The 19,141-nt window shown below is 45.6% G+C and overlaps 1 protein-coding gene across 2 annotated transcripts in view; it reads left to right on the plus strand.

Annotated features, from left to right (window-relative positions):
* insrb (insulin receptor b) overlaps positions 1-19,141 on the plus strand; it is a 178,663-nt gene that overhangs the window by 132,755 nt on the left and 26,767 nt on the right. For both annotated transcript variants that reach the window (XM_031785483.1, XM_031785485.1), the window contains exon 4: positions 9,197-9,336. In XM_031785483.1, coding sequence (XP_031641343.1) covers positions 9,197-9,336 — 140 coding nt within the window. The remainder of the gene's footprint in view (positions 1-9,196; positions 9,337-19,141) is intronic.

The raw sequence follows: 19,141 nt of genomic DNA on the forward strand, positions 1-19,141 counted from the left end.
CGAATGCTGCCATCAATCCACGGTTTCTGGTTTGGGAATGTTTTAATAGTTGCTGTGGGTACGACATCGCCGATGCACTTGATGAACTCGCTCACCGAATCATCAGCGTATTCGTCAATCTTGTTGTTGGACGCAATGCAGAACATATCCCAATCCACGTGATCGAAGCAGTCTTGAAGCGTGGAATCAGATTGGTCGGACCAGCGTTGAACAGACCTGAGCGCAGGAGCTTCCTGTTTTAGTCTCTGTCTATAGACTGGGAGCAACAAAATGGAGTCGTGGTCAGCTTTTCTGAAAGGAGGGCCTTATATGCGTCGCGGAAGTCAGAATAACAATGATCCAGGGTTTTACCAGCCCTGGTTGACTGTTAAGGGGGCTGTTTGATACCATCGTCTTCCTTGTTGTTGAGTTTTGGAAGCCTGATTTGAATTTCTGAAACTCTCCCTCTCTCTTACCCGTCGCTCCCTCCTGGGTGTGTTTATGTTTTGACGTAATTCACTTGTTTTTCTCGCGGAAGCCACCTCGGAATGGTCTGCCTGAGGAAGTTAGTTCGTCTGTCAGTCATGCAGTAATAAGTCTTGTTTTATAATACAACACCCACCGTCTCCCCTCTCGCCCCCCCCCCCCCCCACAACACCCACCGTCTCCCCTCAACCTCCCCCCTACAACACCCACCGTCTCCCCTCAACCTCCCCCCCACAACACCCACCGTCTCCCCTCAACCCCCCCCCCCCCCCCCCCCACAACACCCACCGTCTCCCCTCAACCCCCCCCCCCCCCACAACACCCACCGTCTCCCCTCAACCCCCCCCCCCACAACACCCACCGTCTCCCCTCTCAGCCTCCCCCCCACAACACCCGCCGTCTCCCCTCAACCTCCCCCCTACAACACCCACCGTCTCCCCTCTCAGCCCCCCCCCCTACAACACCCACCGTCTCCCCTCTCAGCCTCCCCCAACAACACCCACCGTCTCCCCTCTCAGCCTCCCCCCTACAACACCCACCGTCTCCCCTCTCAGCCTCCCCCCTACAACACCCAACATCTCCCCTCTCAGCCCCCCCCCCCACAACACCCACCGTCTCCCCTCTCAGCCTCCCCCCTACAACACCCACCGTCTCTCCCCATCAGCCTCCCCCCTACAACACCCACCGCCTCCCCTCTCAGCCCCCCCCCCCTACAACACCCACCGTCTCCCCTCTCAGCCTCCCCCAACAACACCCACCGTCTCCCCTCTCAGCCTCCCCCCTACAACACCCACCGTCTCCCCTCTCAGCCTCCCCCCTACAACACACACAGTCTCCCCTCTCAGCCCCCCCCCCCACAACACCCACCGTCTCCCCTCTCAGCCTCCCCCCTACAACACCCACTGTCTCCCCTCTCAGCCTCCCCCCTACAACACCCACCGTCTCCCCTCTCAGCCTCCCCCCTACAACACCCACCGTCTCCCCTCAACCTCCCCCCTACAACACCCACCGTCTCCCCTCAACCTCCCCCTACAACACCCACCGTCTCCCTTCAACCTCCCCCCCACAACACCCACAGTCTCCCCTCAACCTCCCCCCTACAACACCCACCGTCTCCCCTCAACCTCCCCCCTACAACACCCACCGTCTCCCCTCAACCCCCCCCCCCCCCACAACACCCACCGTCTCCCCTCAACCCCCCCCCCACAACACCCACCGTCTCCCCTCTCAGCCTCCCCCCCACAACACCCGCCGTCTCCCCTCAACCTCCCCCCTACAACACCCACCGTCTCCCCTCTCAGCCTCCCCCCCCCTACAACACCCACCGCCTCCCCTCTCAGCCCCCCCCCCCTACAACACCCACCGTCTCCCCTCTCAGCCTCCCCCAACAACACCCACCGTCTCCCCTCTCAGCCTCCCCCCTACAACACCCACCGTCTCCCCTCTCAGCCTCCCCCCTACAACACCCAACGTCTCCCCTCTCAGCCCCCCCCCCCACAACACCCACCGTCTCCCCTCTCAGCCTCCCCCCTACAACACCCACCGTCTCTCCTCTCAGCCTCCCCCCCTACAACACCCACCGTCTCTCCTCTCAGCCTCCCCCCCCTACAACACCCACCGTCTCCCCTCTCAGCCTCCCCCAACAACACCCACCGTCTCCCCTCTCAGCCTCCCCCCTACAACACACACAGTCTCCCCTCTCAGCCCCCCCCCCCACAACACCCACCGTCTCCCCTCTCAGCCTCCCCCCTACAACACCCACTGTCTCCCCTCTCAGCCTCCCCCCTACAACACCCACCGTCTCCCCTCTCAGCCTCCCCCCTACAACACCCACCGTCTCCCCTCAACCTCCCCCCTACAACACCCACCGTCTCCCCTCAACCTCCCCCCTACAACACCCACCGTCTCCCTTCAACCTCCCCCCCACAACACCCACCGTCTCCCCTCAACCTCCCCCCTACAACACCCACCGTCTCCCCTCAACCTCCCCCCTACAACACCCACCGTCTCCCCTCAACCTCCCCCCTACAACACCCACCGTCTCCCCTCTCAGCCCCCCCCCCCCACAACACCCACCGTCTCCCCTCTCAGCCCCCCCCCCCCCCCCCCCCCCCACACACAACACCCACCGCCTCCCCTCTCCGCCTCCCCTCTCACCCCGGTTCCTTACCCTCTCTCCCTCCCCGCTCCGCCTCCCCTCTCCGCCTCCCCTCTCCGCCTCCCCTCTCACCCCGGTTCCTTACCCTCTCTCCCGGTCTCTTTCTCTCCCTCCATTTCTTCCCATTTGTCTCCACATGAGCAGCTAATGGTGAGCTGGAGGCCTTAAATAGTGTGACACTGAGGTGTGAGCGCTGTAGACTAGAGCGTGGGTGGACAAGGCCTTTTAGTTCATGTCTAAAACAGATACGTACATGTGGAGGGGATGCCAAGACTGGAAGCGGGATTATGTTATTTTTGAGGGGGATAAAACATTTTTTTAAACGAGTACTCATTTGTGAATGAACTGGCAAAGTCCCTTTTTCCTCGGTCCCTGAATGCTCTGCGGCGGCTGTTTTTGTGAATGAATTCCTGAAAGGCAACGCTATCAGAGCTCGGCAGATCAGCTCTCTGTATCAGAGGAGAAGGCAGGAAGACACACACTGAGCCCTACCACATAAACACTTCCACTACGCAACCACTTCCTCTCTCTCGTTCCGTTTCTCTCACACTCTCTCTCTTCCCTTCTTACTCGCTTCCTGTCTCTCTCCCCTTCTCACTCGCTTCTGGTCTCTCTCCCCTTCTCACTCGCTTCTGGTCTCTCTCCCCTTCTCACTCGCTTCTGGTCTCTCTCCCCTTCTCACTCGCTTGTTGTCTCTCTCCCCTTCTCACTCGCTTGTTGTCTCTCTCCCCTTCTCACTCGCTTCTTGTCTCTCTCCCCTTCTCACTCGCTTCTTGTCTCTCTCCCCTTCTCACTCGCTTCTTGTCTCTCTCCCCTTCTCACTCGCTTCTTGTCTCTCTCCCCTTCTCACTCGCTTCCTGTCTCTCTCCCCTTCTCACTCGCTCCCTGTCTCTCCCTTTCGTACACACTCCCTTTGTTGTTCCCTCTCACTTGCCTTTCTCTGATTTTCACTCGCTTCCTGTCTTTCTCTGTCCTTTGTTTGAGACGGAGACACCAGACACAGAGACAGACACACAGACAGACCCTGGATCTGCACTTATTCAATATTTTAAATTCTATTTCAACATGTTGTTTGATAGTAGTTAAACATCAGAAGGAATTATTCTCATAATTGGGTTTACTGTACTTGTGGAGCGGTAGGACAGGAGGTTAGTACTCCAGCCATGTTGTGTTGACTGTGTGTTACAACTCTAAACTAACGAGGCAGGAGAGAGTCTCCCGGGTCCCCCAGCAAGCTACTGCAGATGAGGGCGATTACATAATCTAATTCCCCCATAAGCCTTTGGCTTCATTTAATGTATTATCAAATTCATTTAGAGAATTATACAAATCCCTGGATCTGCACTCATTCAATATGTTTCATTCTATTTCAAGGTGTTGTTTGATAGTTGTTAAACCTAAAAAGGAATTATTCTCCTAATTGGGTTTACTGTACTTGTGGATCGTACTGTAGAAAGTGATAGTCTAATCCCCCTGTTGTTATTCCATGGCTTCAAAGGAATCAGACCCATAAAAGTATCATCTCTTCTGTTTTTATTTCTATGTTCACATTTGTTGTTGTGAATAAAACTCCATTCACAGACAGTTGGGACTGTAGTTGGCGTTCCCTAGCAACAGGTGATCCACATGCTGCCGTCGTCCTGGTGAAAGACTCTTTCAGACCTGATCAATGAGCTGAGGCGCCGTCTCCGAAGCTGCTCGGTCTGTCTGGAGGACTTGTTTCCTTTAAATGAATAATAAGTTCCTCTGGGTAGGGCTGTGGCGGTCATGACATTTTGTCATCCGGTTATTGTCATGAAAAAAGGAAAAGAGCCTTGCGGTAATTGACCGTTGATTACCATAAACACAGTTAGCATCTCCTGGCCTCCACGCGTACAAGCCACTTAATGCATCGCCTTTGGAACATCTACAATTAAAAAAAAAAAAAAGTGTATATATAATAAATCAATGTATTGTTTTAGGCAGGTCTAAAGAAACATGATTTGAAGAACATGTATTTCAGAAGAATGGAATATGAGTTGGCCCTACAGTGTGTTATTTGGCTTCATGCTTTTAGGCTTGTTCATTTAGCAGACAAGATATGCTTTTAAGTCCCCTGACATTATTTTATTTTATGATTTTATAATAAGAAGAATACAATTGAACTTAGCTGAATAAAATAGAAAGGATTTTTTTATTTTTTCTATTCTGGAGCAAATGTGCATATGAAGTGGTTATGTTGAGAGTAAAAGTGATCATTTGAAACAGGTCCCATGAGGTAGATTTATTAGTTATTTGGCAACTTTAGTAGTGAATTATACAACCTTTTAGAATGTCTTACAAATCAAAACTCATATGGGCTGCATGAGGCGACTATAGAATATTGATGATTTGAGAAAGTTGTTCGCAAAAAAAAACAACCTTGCTGTCTGTTCCTTGTTCTCAGTCTGCACACGCTGTTCTCTCATCAAGTGATCATATTTTCACCCATCAGACTATTTCATATTGTCTTTACTAAAACATGTAACACTTTATTTAGACTGAGCCGTTTTATCAAATGGTCAGGAACAGGAAACAGGATGCAGGGGGTTATAAAGACCTGTCATCCTTATGCACTCGGGAATAGCGAATGGAGGCTACTGGTTAGTTTTTTTTCACTCATGCCTCGTAGGCTACGCCGGTTATTTCAAGCCCACACGTCAACCACTGTTTCAGGAGCGTGCATGGGCCCTCCAACCCTGTTCCTGCAGCTACCCAGTTCTCTGTATGTCATGGGCTCTCCAACCCTGTTCCTGCAGCTACCCAGTACTCTGTATGCAACAGGCTCTCCAACCCTGTTCCTGCAGCTACCCAGTGCTTAATTTAAGTGAAGTCTGTTCGGGAACATCGATAGTAACATGTTTTCACAATGAAACAAATTCAATTAAACTGTTGACAGCCCCTCTCTGTGCCCCCTTGAAAAAAGGAATGAAGGAGAGAGGGGAGTAGACGGAAATGCACAGTGGTGAGATATTCTATAGCTAAAGGTAATGTCAAACTATTAACTATGGAAATATATAAAAATGCCCTATTACTAGGCTGTTCAAATACAAATTAACTATAATTGTAGCCTTATTTATTTTTTATTTAACATTTTATTTAACTAGGCAAGTCCAGTTAAGAACAAATACTTATTTTCAATGACTGCCTAGGAACAGTGGGTTAACTGCCATGTTCAGTGGCAGAACGACCGATTTCTACCTGATTCGATCTTACAACCTTTCGGTCCAACGCTCTAACCACTAGTCTACCTGCCCGCCCCAAACTTATGCTCTGAACTTGTTTAATTTTGGAGTATAGGCTAGACTAATTATGTACCAAAGACATCGTAAATACATTTGAAAACGTGTTTTTTCTGCCCTGTGTAATATCTAGTAAGCTATGAATTGTATAATGGCTCAATCCATTATTTGAATTCGGGGGGGGGGGGGGCACAATCCATTATTTGAATTCGGGGGGGTGGGCACAATCCATTATTTTAATTCAGGGGGGGTGGGCACAATCCATTATTTTAATTCGGGGGGTTGGGCACAACGCATTATTTTAATTTGGGGGGGGTGGGCAAAATCCATTATTTTAATTCGGGGGGGTGGGCACAATCCATTATTTTAATTCGGGGGGGTGGGCACAATCCATTATTTTAATTCGGGGGGGGGTGGGCACAATCCATTATTTAAATTCGGGGGGGGTGGGCACAATCCATTATTTTAATTCGGGGGGGTGGGCACAATCCATTATTTTAATTGGGGGAGGGGGGTGAGGGGCTTGGGCTCATATATGCCTATGCATCAGCTCTAATACTCATATGGGTGTTTTGAATGAATCCTCCCCTTAGAAAGCGCTTTCCATTTGGTTGTTTTAGGCTTTGAAACAACCACCATGTTTTCCATTCAGATTCAACCCGTTGAACTTATTTCTTCAAAATTGATCAATCACAGTGTAGTGAGTTTTTGAAAAAAAAATAATTAAAAGCACCATACTGTTTTGATGATAAGTGTTTAATGTGATTTTCCATTGCGTTGATGCCAGAGTGGTAAAGAGGGACAATAGAGTCCTGAGGACCAGGCCATTCGGACCTGATGATCATTAACGAGTTTTTTCAATGACTGCCTAGGAACAGTGGGTTAACTGCCATGTTCAGTGGCAGAACGACCGATTTCTACCTGATTCGATCTTACAACCTTTCGGTCCAACGCTCTAACCACTAGTCTACCTGCCCGCCCCAAACTTATGCTCTGAACTTGTTTAATTTTGGAGTATAGGCTAGACTAATTATGTACCAAAGACATCGTAAATACATTTGAAAACGTGTTTTTTCTGCCCTGTGTAATATCTAGTAAGCTATGAATTGTATAATGGCTCAATCCATTATTTGAATTCGGGGGGGGGGGGGGCACAATCCATTATTTGAATTCGGGGGGGTGGGCACAATCCATTATTTTAATTCAGGGGGGGTGGGCACAATCCATTATTTTAATTCGGGGGGTTGGGCACAACGCATTATTTTAATTTGGGGGGGGTGGGCAAAATCCATTATTTTAATTCGGGGGGGTGGGCACAATCCATTATTTTAATTCGGGGGGGGTGGGCACAATCCATTATTTTAATTCGGGGGGGGTGGGCACAATCCATTATTTAAATTCGGGGGGGGTGGGCACAATCCATTATTTTAATTCGGGGGGGTGGGCACAATCCATTATTTTAATTGGGGGAGGGGGGTGAGGGGCTTGGGCTCATATATGCCTATGCATCAGCTCTAATACTCATATGGGTGTTTTGAATGAATCCTCCCCTTAGAAAGCGCTTTCCATTTGGTTGTTTTAGGCTTTGAAACAACCACCATGTTTTCCATTCAGATTCAACCCGTTGAACTTATTTCTTCAAAATTGATCAATCACAGTGTAGTGAGTTTTTGAAAAAAAAATAATTAAAAGCACCATACTGTTTTGATGATAAGTGTTTAATGTGATTTTCCATTGCGTTGATGCCAGAGTGGTAAAGAGGGACAATAGAGTCCTGAGGACCAGGCCATTCGGACCTGATGATCATTAACGAGTTGGGTACTACCAACGCATGTCCAGAGTGCATAAAAAGGAGATTACCGTGACCGTTCACCTGGAATTCTACTGCACTCATGACTGCCAGTGTGGCGGTGATACCGTCACCCCAACAGCCCTACCTCTGGGTGTACAAGCAGACAGGAATCCCTGACACTATACACTTTGACTCGAATTTGACTCCAATATATAGAAAATACTTTGAATCAAGTGTACTGATACCATATAGTCATGGATTAGTGTATATATATATAATATAATACACAGATTTACTTGTATTGTTGTAGTATAATATTGTTACTTTATTACTACACAACGGTTTTCGTTATAACTTAAGTATTTCACCATTGGTAGACTCCTGGCTCCAGTGTATTGAGTGTATATAAGGCCAAATCTAGGACTCCAGACAGTTATCTTGCAGACAGAGATATATATATATATATATATGTGTGTGTGTGTGTGTGGACACTTCTTCTAATTCGTGGATTAGGCTATTTCGGGCCACAGCCGTTACTGACCGGTGTATAAAATCAAGCACACCGCCATGCAATCTCCACAGACAAACATTGGCAATAGAATGGCCTTACTGAAGACCTCAGCGACTTTCAATGTGGCACTGTCATTCGATGCCACCTTTCCAACAAGTCAGTTATTGACTTGCTGTTGTGCAGTGACAACAGTTTGGGGAAGGTCCTTTCCTGTTTCAGCATGACAATGCCCCGTGTGCACAAAGTGACGTCCATACAGAAATGGTTTGTTGAGATTGGTGTGGAAGAACTTAACTGGCCTGCACAGAGCCCTGACCTCAACCCCATCGAACACCTTTGGGATAAATTGAAACGCCGACTGCTAGCCAGGACTAATTGTCCGATATCAGTGCCCGACGTCCGTAATGCTCTTGTGGCTGAATGGAAGCAAGTCCCCACAGCAATGTTCCACCATTTAATGGAAAGCCTTCCCAGAAGTGTGGAGGCTGTTATTGCAGCAAAGGGGGGGACCAGCTCCATATTAATAAGATGTTAGACGAGCAGGTGTCCACATACTTTTGGTCATGATGTGTAGTTCAACCTCTTTTCAACACTTTTGTCCGCTCCTCTTGTAAAATTCTGTATTTTCAGAAGAGCCAGAAAGGGGCCAACTCGTCCCAGTGCCACGGTCCTTCCACCCCGTTCCATTCCTGTGAGATAGGGCCGACACAAACATTCAAGACGTTTTGATTTAGAGGTGACAAGAGAAAGTGTTCCTGTTCCGGGGACGTTGTTCACCTGTTGGATAAGGAAGTGACGTGGGGCTGTAAGAACAAACCGGTCGGGCTTCTCGCGAGGATTATCTCAAACTTTGACAGCACTGATTTGAATCACACATACTAACAGTTATAGAATTCCTTTGCTTGGATGAAATAACATTTCCTTATTAGCTAGCATATTGTGAGGTGACGCTGCCATGTGTAAAGGGTGTGACAGTGTTCTGTAACTGGTGTGTGTTTCCCTCTCTGCAGGTTGAACTGTACTCCGTGCGCGGGCCTATGTCCTAAGATGTGTTCGGGGGTGAAGATCGTAGACTCTGTGACAGCAGCCCAGGCTCTTAGAGGATGCACTGTGCTCAACGGTAGCCTGGTTATCAAGATCCGTGGAGGAAGTAAGTACAGTATACCCTCACTACCACCCACCCTCACTACCACCCACCCTCGCTACCACCCACCCTCGCTACCACCCACCCTCGCTACCACCTACCCTTGCTACCACTCACCCTCACTACCACCCACCCTCACTACCACCCACCCTCGCTACCACCCACCCTCGCTACCACCCACCCTCGCTACCACCCACCCTCGCTACCACCCACCCTCGCTACCACCCACCCTCGCTACCACCTACCCTCGCTACCACCCACCCTCGCTACCACCCCACCCTCGCTACCAACCCCCCCTCGCTACCAACCCCCCCTCGCTACCAACCCCCCCTCGCTACCAACCCCCCCTCGCTACCAACCCCCCCTCGCTACCAACCCCCCCCTCGCTACCAACCCCCCCTCGCCACCTACCCCCCCTCGCCACCTACCGCCCTCACAACCCAATATATAATTTGGTCACTTAACACTTAACAGACTCTATAAATATGCTTTATATTGAAACTCACCTCAAACACTATTTGAACTGACTCTTTTTCCTCTCGCTACCTCAGTCAATATAGAAGCAGAGGTTAACTAACTGTCTGTTTACTCAGATAGAAGCAGAGGTTAACTAACTGTCTGTTTACTCAGATAGAAGCAGAGGTTAACTAACTGTCTGTTTACTCAGATAGAAGCAGAGGTTAACTAACTGTCTGTTTACTCAGATAGAAGCAGAGGTTAACTAACTGTCTGTTTACTCAGATAGAAGCAGAGGTTAACTAACTGTCTGTTTACTCAGATAGAAGCAGAGGTTAACTAACTGTCTGTTTACTCAGATAGAAGCAGAGGTTAACTAACTGTCTGTTTACTCAGATAGAAGCAGAGGTTAACTAACTGTCTGTTTACTCAGATAGAAGCAGAGGTTAACTAACTGTCTGTTTACTCAGATAGAAGCAGAGGTTAACTAACTGTCTGTTTACTCAGATAGAAGCAGAGGTTAACTAACTGTCTGTTTACTCAGATAGAAGCAGAGGTTAACTAACTGTCTGTTTACTCAGATAGAAGCAGAGGTTAACTAACTGTCTGTTTACTCAGATAGAAGCAGAGGTTAACTAACTGTCTGTTTACTCAGATTTTATTTATTTATTTATTTATTTATTTTACCTTTATTTAACCAGGTAGGCAAGTTGAGAACAAGTTCTCATTTACAATTGCGACCTGGCCAAGATAAAGCAAAGCAGTTCGACAGATAAAACGACACAGAGTTACACATGGAGTAAAAACAAACATACAGTCAATAATGCAGTATAAACAAGTCTATATACAATGTGAGCAAATGAGGTGAGAAGGGAGGTAAAGGCAAAAAAGACCATGATGGCAAAGTAAATACAATATAGCAAGTAAAATACTGGAATGGTAGTTTTGCAATGGAAGAATGTGCAAAGTAGAAATAAAAAATAATGGGGTGCAAAGGAGCAAAATAAATAAATAAATAAAAATTAAATACAGTTGGGAAAGAGGTAGTTGTTTGGGCTAAATTTTAGGTGGGCTATGTACAGGTGCAGTAATCTGTGAGCTGCTCTGACAGTTGGTGCTTAAAGCTAGTGAGGGAGATAAGTGTTTCCAGTTTCAGAGATTTTTGTAGTTCGTTCCAGTCATTGGCAGCAGAGAACTGGAAGGAGAGGCGGCCAAAGAAAGAATTGGTCTTGGGGGTGACTAGAGAGATATACCTGCTGGAGCGTGTGCTACAGGTGGGAGATGCTATGGTGACCAGCGAGCTGAGATAAGGGGGGACTTTACCTAGCAGGGTCTTGTAGATGACATGGAGCCAGTGGGTTTGGCGACGAGTATGAAGCGAGGGCCAGCCAACGAGAGCGTACAGGTCGCAATGGTGGGTAGTATATGGGGCTTTGGTGATAAAACGGATTGCACTGTGATAGACTGCATCCAATTTGTTGAGTAGGGTATTGGAGGCTATTTTGTAAATGACATCGCCAAAGTCGAGGATTGGTAGGATGGTCAGTTTTACAAGGGTATGTTTGGCAGCATGAGTGAAGGATGCTTTGTTGCGAAATAGGAAGCCAATTCTAGATTTAACTTTGGATTGGAGATGTTTGATATGGGTCTGGAAGGAGAGTTTACAGTCTAACCAGACACCTAAGTATTTGTAGTTGTCCACGTATTCTAAGTCAGAGCCGTCCAGAGTAGTGATGTTGGACAGGCGGGTAGGTGCAGGTAGCGATCGGTTGAAGAGCATGCATTTAGTTTTACTTGTATTTAAGAGCAATTGGAGGCCACGGAAGGAGAGTTGTATGGCATTGATACCAGCTAGATCTACTGTCTCTATTATATTATGACAAACCAGCTAGATCTACTGTCTCTATGTCTCTATTATATTATGACAGATCAGCTAGATCTACTATCTCTATTGTACTATGACAGACCAGGTAGATCTACTGTCTCTAAAATATTATGACAGACCAGGTAGATCTACTGTCTCTATTGTATTACGACAGACCAGCTAGATCTACTGTCTCAATTGTATTATGACAGATCAGCTTGATCTACTGTCTCTATTATATTATGACAGATCAGCTAGATCTACTGTCTCTATTATATTATACAGACCAGGTAGATCTACAGTCTCTATTGTACTATGACAGACCAGCTAGATCTACTGTCTCTATTCTAATTTGACAGACCAGGTAGATCTACTGTCTCTATTATATTATGACAGACCAGCTAGCTCTACTGTCTCTATTATATTATGACAGACCAGCTAGATCTACTGTCTCTATTATATTATGACAGACCAGCTAGATCTACTGTCTCTATATCTCTATTATATTATGACAGACCAGCTAGATCTACTGTCTCTATGTCTCTATTATATTATGACAGACCAGCTAGATCTACTGTCTCTATTATAATATGACAGACCAGCTAGATCTACTGTCTCTATTATATTACGACAGACCAGCTAGATCTACTGTCTCTGTAATATTATGACAGACCAGGTAGATATACTGTCTCTATTATATTTTGACAGACCAGCTAGATCTACTGTCTCTATTATATTATGACAGACCAGCAAGATCTACTGTCTCTATTATAATATGACAGACCAGCTAGATCTACTGTCTCTATTATATTATGACAGACCAGCTAGATCTACTGTCTCTGTTATATTTTGACAGACCAGGTAGATCTACTGTCTCTATTATATTATGACAGACAAGCTAGATCTACTGTCTCTATTATATTTTGACAGACCAGGTAGATCTACTGTCTCTATTATATTATGACAGACCAGCTAGATCTACTGTCTCTATTATATCATGACAGACCAGCTAGATGTACTGTCTCTATGTCTCTATTATCACGACAGACCAGCTAGATCTACTGTCTCTATTATAATATGACAGACCAGCTAAATCTACTGTCTCTATTATACTATGACAGACCAGCTAGATCTACTGTCTCTGTTATATTATGACAGATCAGCTCGATCTACTGTCTCTATTATATCATGACAGACCAGCTAGATGTACTGTCTCTATGTCTCTATTATCACGACAGACCAGCTAGATCTACTGTCTCTATTATAATATGACAGACCAGCTAAATCTACTGTCTCTATTATATTATGACAAACCAGCTAGATCTACTGTCTCTATGTCTCTATTATATTATGACAGACCAGCTAGATCTACTATCTCTATTGTACTATGACAGACCAGGTAGATCTACTGTCTCTAAAATATTATGACAGACCAGGTAGATCTACTGTCTCTATTGTATTACGACAGACCAGCTAGATCTACTGTCTCAATTGTATTATGACAGATCAGCTTGATCTACTGTCTCTATTATATTATGACAGATCAGCTAGATCTACTGTCTCTATTATATTATGACAGACCAGGTAGATCTACAGTCTCTATTGTACTATGACAGACCAGCTAGATCTACTGTCTCTATTCTAATTTGACAGACCAGGTAGATCTACTGTCTCTATTATATTATGACAGACCAGCTAGCTCTACTGTCTCTATTATATTATGACAGACCAGCTAGATCTACTGTCTCTATTATATTATGACAGACCAGCTAGATCTACTGTCTCTATGTCTCTATTATATTATGACATACCAGCTAGATCTACTGTCTCTATGTCTCTATTATATTATGACAGACCAGCTAGATCTACTGTCTCTATTATAATATGACAGACCAGCTAGATCTACTGTCTCTATTATATTACAACAGACCAGCTAGATCTACTTTCTCTGTAATATTATGACAGACCAGCAAGATCTACTGTCTCTATTATAATATGACAGACCAGCTAGATCTACTGTCTCTATTATATTATGTCAGACCAGCTAGATCTACTGTCTCTGTTATATTTTGACAGACCAGGTAGATCTACTGTCTCTATTATATTATGACAGACAAGCTAGATCTACTGTCTCTGTTATATTTTGACAGACCAGGTAGATCTACTGTCTCTATTATATTATGACAGACCAGCTAGATCTATTGTCTCTATTGTATGACATACCAGCTAGATCTACTATCTCTATTATATTATTTATTTTTTTATTTTTTTATTTTTTTATTTTACCTTTATTTAACCAGGTAGGCAAGTTGAGAACAAGTTCTCATTTACAATTGCGACCTGGCCAAGATAAAGCAAAGCAGTTCGACAGATAAAACGACACAGAGTTACACATGGAGTAAAAACAAACATACAGTCAATAATGCAGTATAAACAAGTCTATATACAATGTGAGCAAATGAGGTGAGAAGGGAGGTAAAGGCAAAAAAAAGGCCATGATGGCAAAGTAAATACAATATAGCAAGTAAAATACTGGAATGGTAGTTTTGCAATGGAAGAATGTGCAAAGTAGAAATAAAAAAATAATGGGGTGCAAAGGAGCAAAATAAATAAATAAATACAAATTAAATACAGTTGGGAAAGAGGTAGTTGTTTGGGCTAAATTATAGGTGGGCTATGTACAGGTGCAGTAATCTGTGAGCTGCTCTGACAGTTGGTGCTTAAAGCTAGTGAGGGAGATAAGTGTTTCCAGTTTCAGAGATTTTTGTAGTTCGTTCCAGTCATTGGCAGCAGAGAACTGGAAGGAGAGGCGGCCAAAGAAAGAATTGGTCTTGGGGGTGACTAGAGAGATATACCTGCTGGAGCGTGTGCTACAGGTGGGAGATGCTATGGTGACCAGCGAGCTGAGATAAGGGGGGACTTTACCTAGCAGGGTCTTGTAGATGACATGGAGCCAGTGGGTTTGGCGACGAGTATGAAGCGAGGGCCAGCCAACGAGAGCGTACAGGTCGCAATGGTGGGTAGTATATGGGGCTTTGGTGATAAAACGGATTGCACTGTGATAGACTGCATCCAATTTGTTGAGTAGGGTATTTGAGGCTATTTTGTAAATGACATCGCCAAAGTCGAGGATTGGTAGGATGGTCAGTTTTACAAGGGTATGTTTGGCAGCATGAGTGAAGGATGCTTTGTTGCGAAATAGGAAGCCAATTCTAGATTTAACTTTGGATTGGAGATGTTTGATATGGGTCTGGAAGGAGAGTTTACAGTCTAACCAGACACCTAAGTATTTGTAGTTGTCCACGTATTCTAAGTCAGAGCCGTCCAGAGTAGTGATGTTGGACAGGCGGGTAGGTGCAGGTAGCGATCGGTTGAAGAGCATGCATTTAGTTTTACTTGTATTTAAGAGCAATTGGAGGCCACGGAAGGAGAGTTGTATGGCATTGAAGCTTGCCTGGAGGGTTGTTAACACAGTGTCCAAAGAAGGGCCGGAAGTATACAGAATGGTGTCGTCTGCGTAGAGGTGGATCAGGGACTCACCAGCAGCAAGAGCGACCTCATTGATGTATACAGAGAAGAGAGTCGGTCCAAGAATTGAACCCTGTGGCACCCCCATAGAGACTGCCAGAGGTCCGGACAGCAGACCCTCCGACTTGACACACTGAACTCTATCAGAGAAGTAGTTGGTGAACCAGGCGAGGCAATCATTTGAGAAACCAAGGCTGTCGAGTCTGCCGATGAGGATATGGTGATTGACAGAGTCGAAAGCCTTGGCCAGATCAATGAATACGGCTGCACAGTAATGTTTCTTATCGATGGCGGTTAAGATATCGTTTAGGACCTTGAGCGTGGCTGAGGTGCACCCATGACCAGCTCTGAAACCAGATTGCATAGCAGAGAAGGTATGGTGAGATTCGAAATGGTCGGTAATCTGTTTGTTGACTTGGCTTTCGAAGACCTTAGAAAGGCACGGTAGGATAGATATAGGTCTGTAGCAGTTTGGGTCAAGAGTGTCCCCCCCTTTGAAGAGGGGGATGACCGCAGCTGCTTTCCAATCTTTGGGAATCTCAGACGACACGAAAGAGAGGTTGAACAGGCTAGTAATAGGGGTGGCAACAATTTCGGCAGATAATTTTAGAAAGAAAGGGTCCAGATTGTCTAGCCCGGCTGATTTGTAGGGGTCCAGATTTTGCAGCTCTTTCAGAACATCAGCTGAATGGATTTGGGAGAAGGAGAAATGGGGAAGGCTTGGGCGAGTTGCTGTTGGGGGTGCAGTGCTGTTGTCCGGGGTAGGAGTAGCCAGGTGGAAAGCATGGCCAGCCGTAGAAAAATGCTTATTGAAATTCTCAATTATGGTGGATTTATCAGTGGTGACAGTGTTTCCTATCTTCAGTGCAGTGGGCAGCTGGGAGGAGGTGTTCTTATTCTCCATGGACTTTACAGTGTCCCAGAACTTTTTTGAGTTAGTGTTGCAGGAAGCAAATTTCTGCTTGAAAAAGCTAGCCTTGGCTTTTCTAACTGCCTGTGTATAATGATTTCTAGCTTCCCTGAACAGCTGCATATCACGGGGGCTGTTCGATGCTAATGCAGAACGCCATAGGATGTTTTTGTGTTGGTTAAGGGCAGTCAGGTCTGGGGAGAACCAAGGGCTATATCTGTTCCTGGTTCTAAATTTCTTGAATGGGGCATGTTTATTTAAGATGGTTAGGAAGGCATTTTTTAAAAATATCCAGGCATCCTCTACTGACGGGATGAGATCAATATCCTTCCAGGATACCCCGGCCAGGTCGATTAGAAAGGCCTGCTCGCAGAAGTGTTTCAGGGAGCGTTTTACAGTGATGAGTGGAGGTCGTTTGACCGCTGACCCATTACGGATGCAGGCAATGAGGCAGTGATCGCTGAGATCTTGGTTGAAGACAGCAGAGGTGTATTTAGAGGGGAAGTTGGTTAGGATGATATCTATGAGGGTGCCCGTGTTTAAGGTTTTGGGGAGGTACCTGGTAGGTTCATTGATTATTTGTGTGAGATTGAGGGCATCAAGTTTAGATTGTAGGATGGCTGGGGTGTTAAGCATGTTCCAGTTTAGGTCGCCTAGCAGCACGAACTCTGAAGATAGATGGGGGGCAATCAGTTCACATATGGTGTCCAGAGCACAGCTGGGGGCAGAGGGTGGTCTATAGCAGGCGGCAACGGTGAGAGACTTGTTTTTAGAGAGGTGGATTTTTAAAAGTAGAAGTTCAAATTGTTTGGGTACAGACCTGGATAGTAGGACAGAACTCTGCAGGCTATCTTTGCAGTAGATTGCAACACCGCCCCCTTTGGCAGTTCTATCTTGTCTGAAAATGTTGTAGTTTGGAATTAAAACTTCAGAATTTTTGGTGGTCTTCCTAAGCCAGGATTCAGACACAGCTAGAACATCCGGGTTGGCAGAGTGTGCTAAAGCAGTGAATAGAACAAACTTAGGGAGGAGGCTTCTAATGTTAACATGCATGAAACCAAGGCTATTACGGTTACAGAAGTCGTCAAAAGAGAGCGCCTGGGGAATAGGAGTGGAGCTAGGCACTGCAGGGCCTGGATTCACCTCTACATCGCCAGAGGAACATAGGAGGAGTAGAATAAGGGTACGGCTAAAAGCTATGAGAATTGGTCGTCTAGAACGTCTGGAACATAGAGTAAAAGGAGGTTTCTGGGGGCGATAAAATAGCATCAAGGTATAATGTACAGACAAATGTATGGTAGGATGTGAATACAGTGGAGGTAAACCTAGGTATTGAGTGATGAAGAGAGAGATATTGTCTCTAGAAACATCGTTGAAACCAGGAGATGTCATTGCATGTGTGGGTGGTGGAACTAATAGGTTGGATAAGGTATAGTGAGCAGGACTAGAGGCTCTACAGTGAAATAAGCCAATAAACACTAACCAGAACAGAAATGGACAAGACATATTGACATTAAGGATAGGCATGCTTAGTCGAGTGATCAAAAGGGTCCGGTGAGTGGAGAGGTTGGTTGGTGATTTAGACAGCTAGCCAGGGCATCGGTAGCAAGCTAGCATAGGATGGAGGTCTGTTAGCCACCCCTTACGTTCCGTCAGTAGATTAGTGGGGTTCCGTGTGGTAGAGGGGATTAATCCAAATCACACAACAACAACAAAAATAAAAACAATAGATATAGTTATAGAGGCCCAAGAAGAAAAGATAATAATAATAATTTAAAAAATAATTAAAAAATAATAATAATAAAAAAAATTGTCCGATTGTCTATTCAGATAGCAGCCGGTAAGACAGCTAACGGTTAGCAGGCCGCAGATGGGCGTTCAGGTAACGTCGCGACGGAGGAGCCGGCCGAATAACTCCTTCGGGTAGATAACGTCGGCAGTCCAGTTGTGAAGGCCCGGTGGGGCTCCGCGAAGGCAGTAAAACGGGTCCGGATAGGTGACTGCAGCCCAGGTGTGATTGATGGAACTCAGGAGTGATTGACGGAGCTTGCTAGCTCCGGAATAATTGATGTTTGCTCCGGAATCGACGAAGGCCGATGGTCACACGGATAGCAGCTAGCTAGCTGTGAGATCCGGGTATGAATGTCCAGGGACATGGAGAGAAAAATTGGTCCGGTATGTTCCGTTCCGAGCCGCGCTGCGCCGTACAGAACTGGCGATAGATTTTCGAGCTAAAGGATAGCTGATGACCACAAACCGTGGTTAGCTGAATATTAACGATTTGCCAGTAAAGGAGCTAACTAGCTTCTGAACTAGCTTCTGGATTAGCTTCTGGCTAGTTTCAGGCTAGCTTCTTGGAGTTTCTGGCTAGCTTCTTGGAGGATTACAGATCTGAGGTAAATAATACTTTTTTATAAATATACATTGGTGAGGCGGGTTGCAGGAGAGTGTTTTGAAGATGAGTTGATGGAAAATAAAAATAAAATGTATGTGAAAAAGTTGTAAATATATATATATACAGGACACGACAAGACGAGGACAAAAGACGTCTGAACTGCTATGCCACCTTGGAGAAGTTTTGAGATAGATAGAAGCAGAGGTTAACTAACTGTCTGTTTACTCAGATAGAAGCAGAGGTTAACTAACTGTCTGTTTACTCAGATAGAAGCAGAGGTTAACTAACTGTCTGTTTACTCAGATAGAAGCAGAGGTTAACTAACTGTCTGTTTACTCAGATAGAAGCAGAGGTTAACTAACTGTCTGTTTACTCAGATAGAAGCAGAGGTTAACTAACTGTCCGTTTACTCAGATAGAAGCAGAGGTTAACTAACTGTCCGTTTACTCAGATAGAAGCAGAGGTTAACTAACTGTCTGTTTACTCAGATAGAAGCAGAGGTTAACTAACTGTCTGTTTACTCAGATAGAAGCAGAGGTTAACTAACTGTCTGTTTACTCAGATAGAAGCAGAGGTTAACTAACTGTCTGTTTACTCAGATAGAAGCAGAGGTTAACTAACTGTCTGTTTACTCCGATAGAAGCAGAGGTTAACTAAC

Source organism: Oncorhynchus kisutch, linkage group LG13 (genome assembly GCF_002021735.2).
Source record: "Oncorhynchus kisutch isolate 150728-3 linkage group LG13, Okis_V2, whole genome shotgun sequence".
Lineage (NCBI taxonomy): Eukaryota > Metazoa > Chordata > Actinopteri > Salmoniformes > Salmonidae > Oncorhynchus > Oncorhynchus kisutch.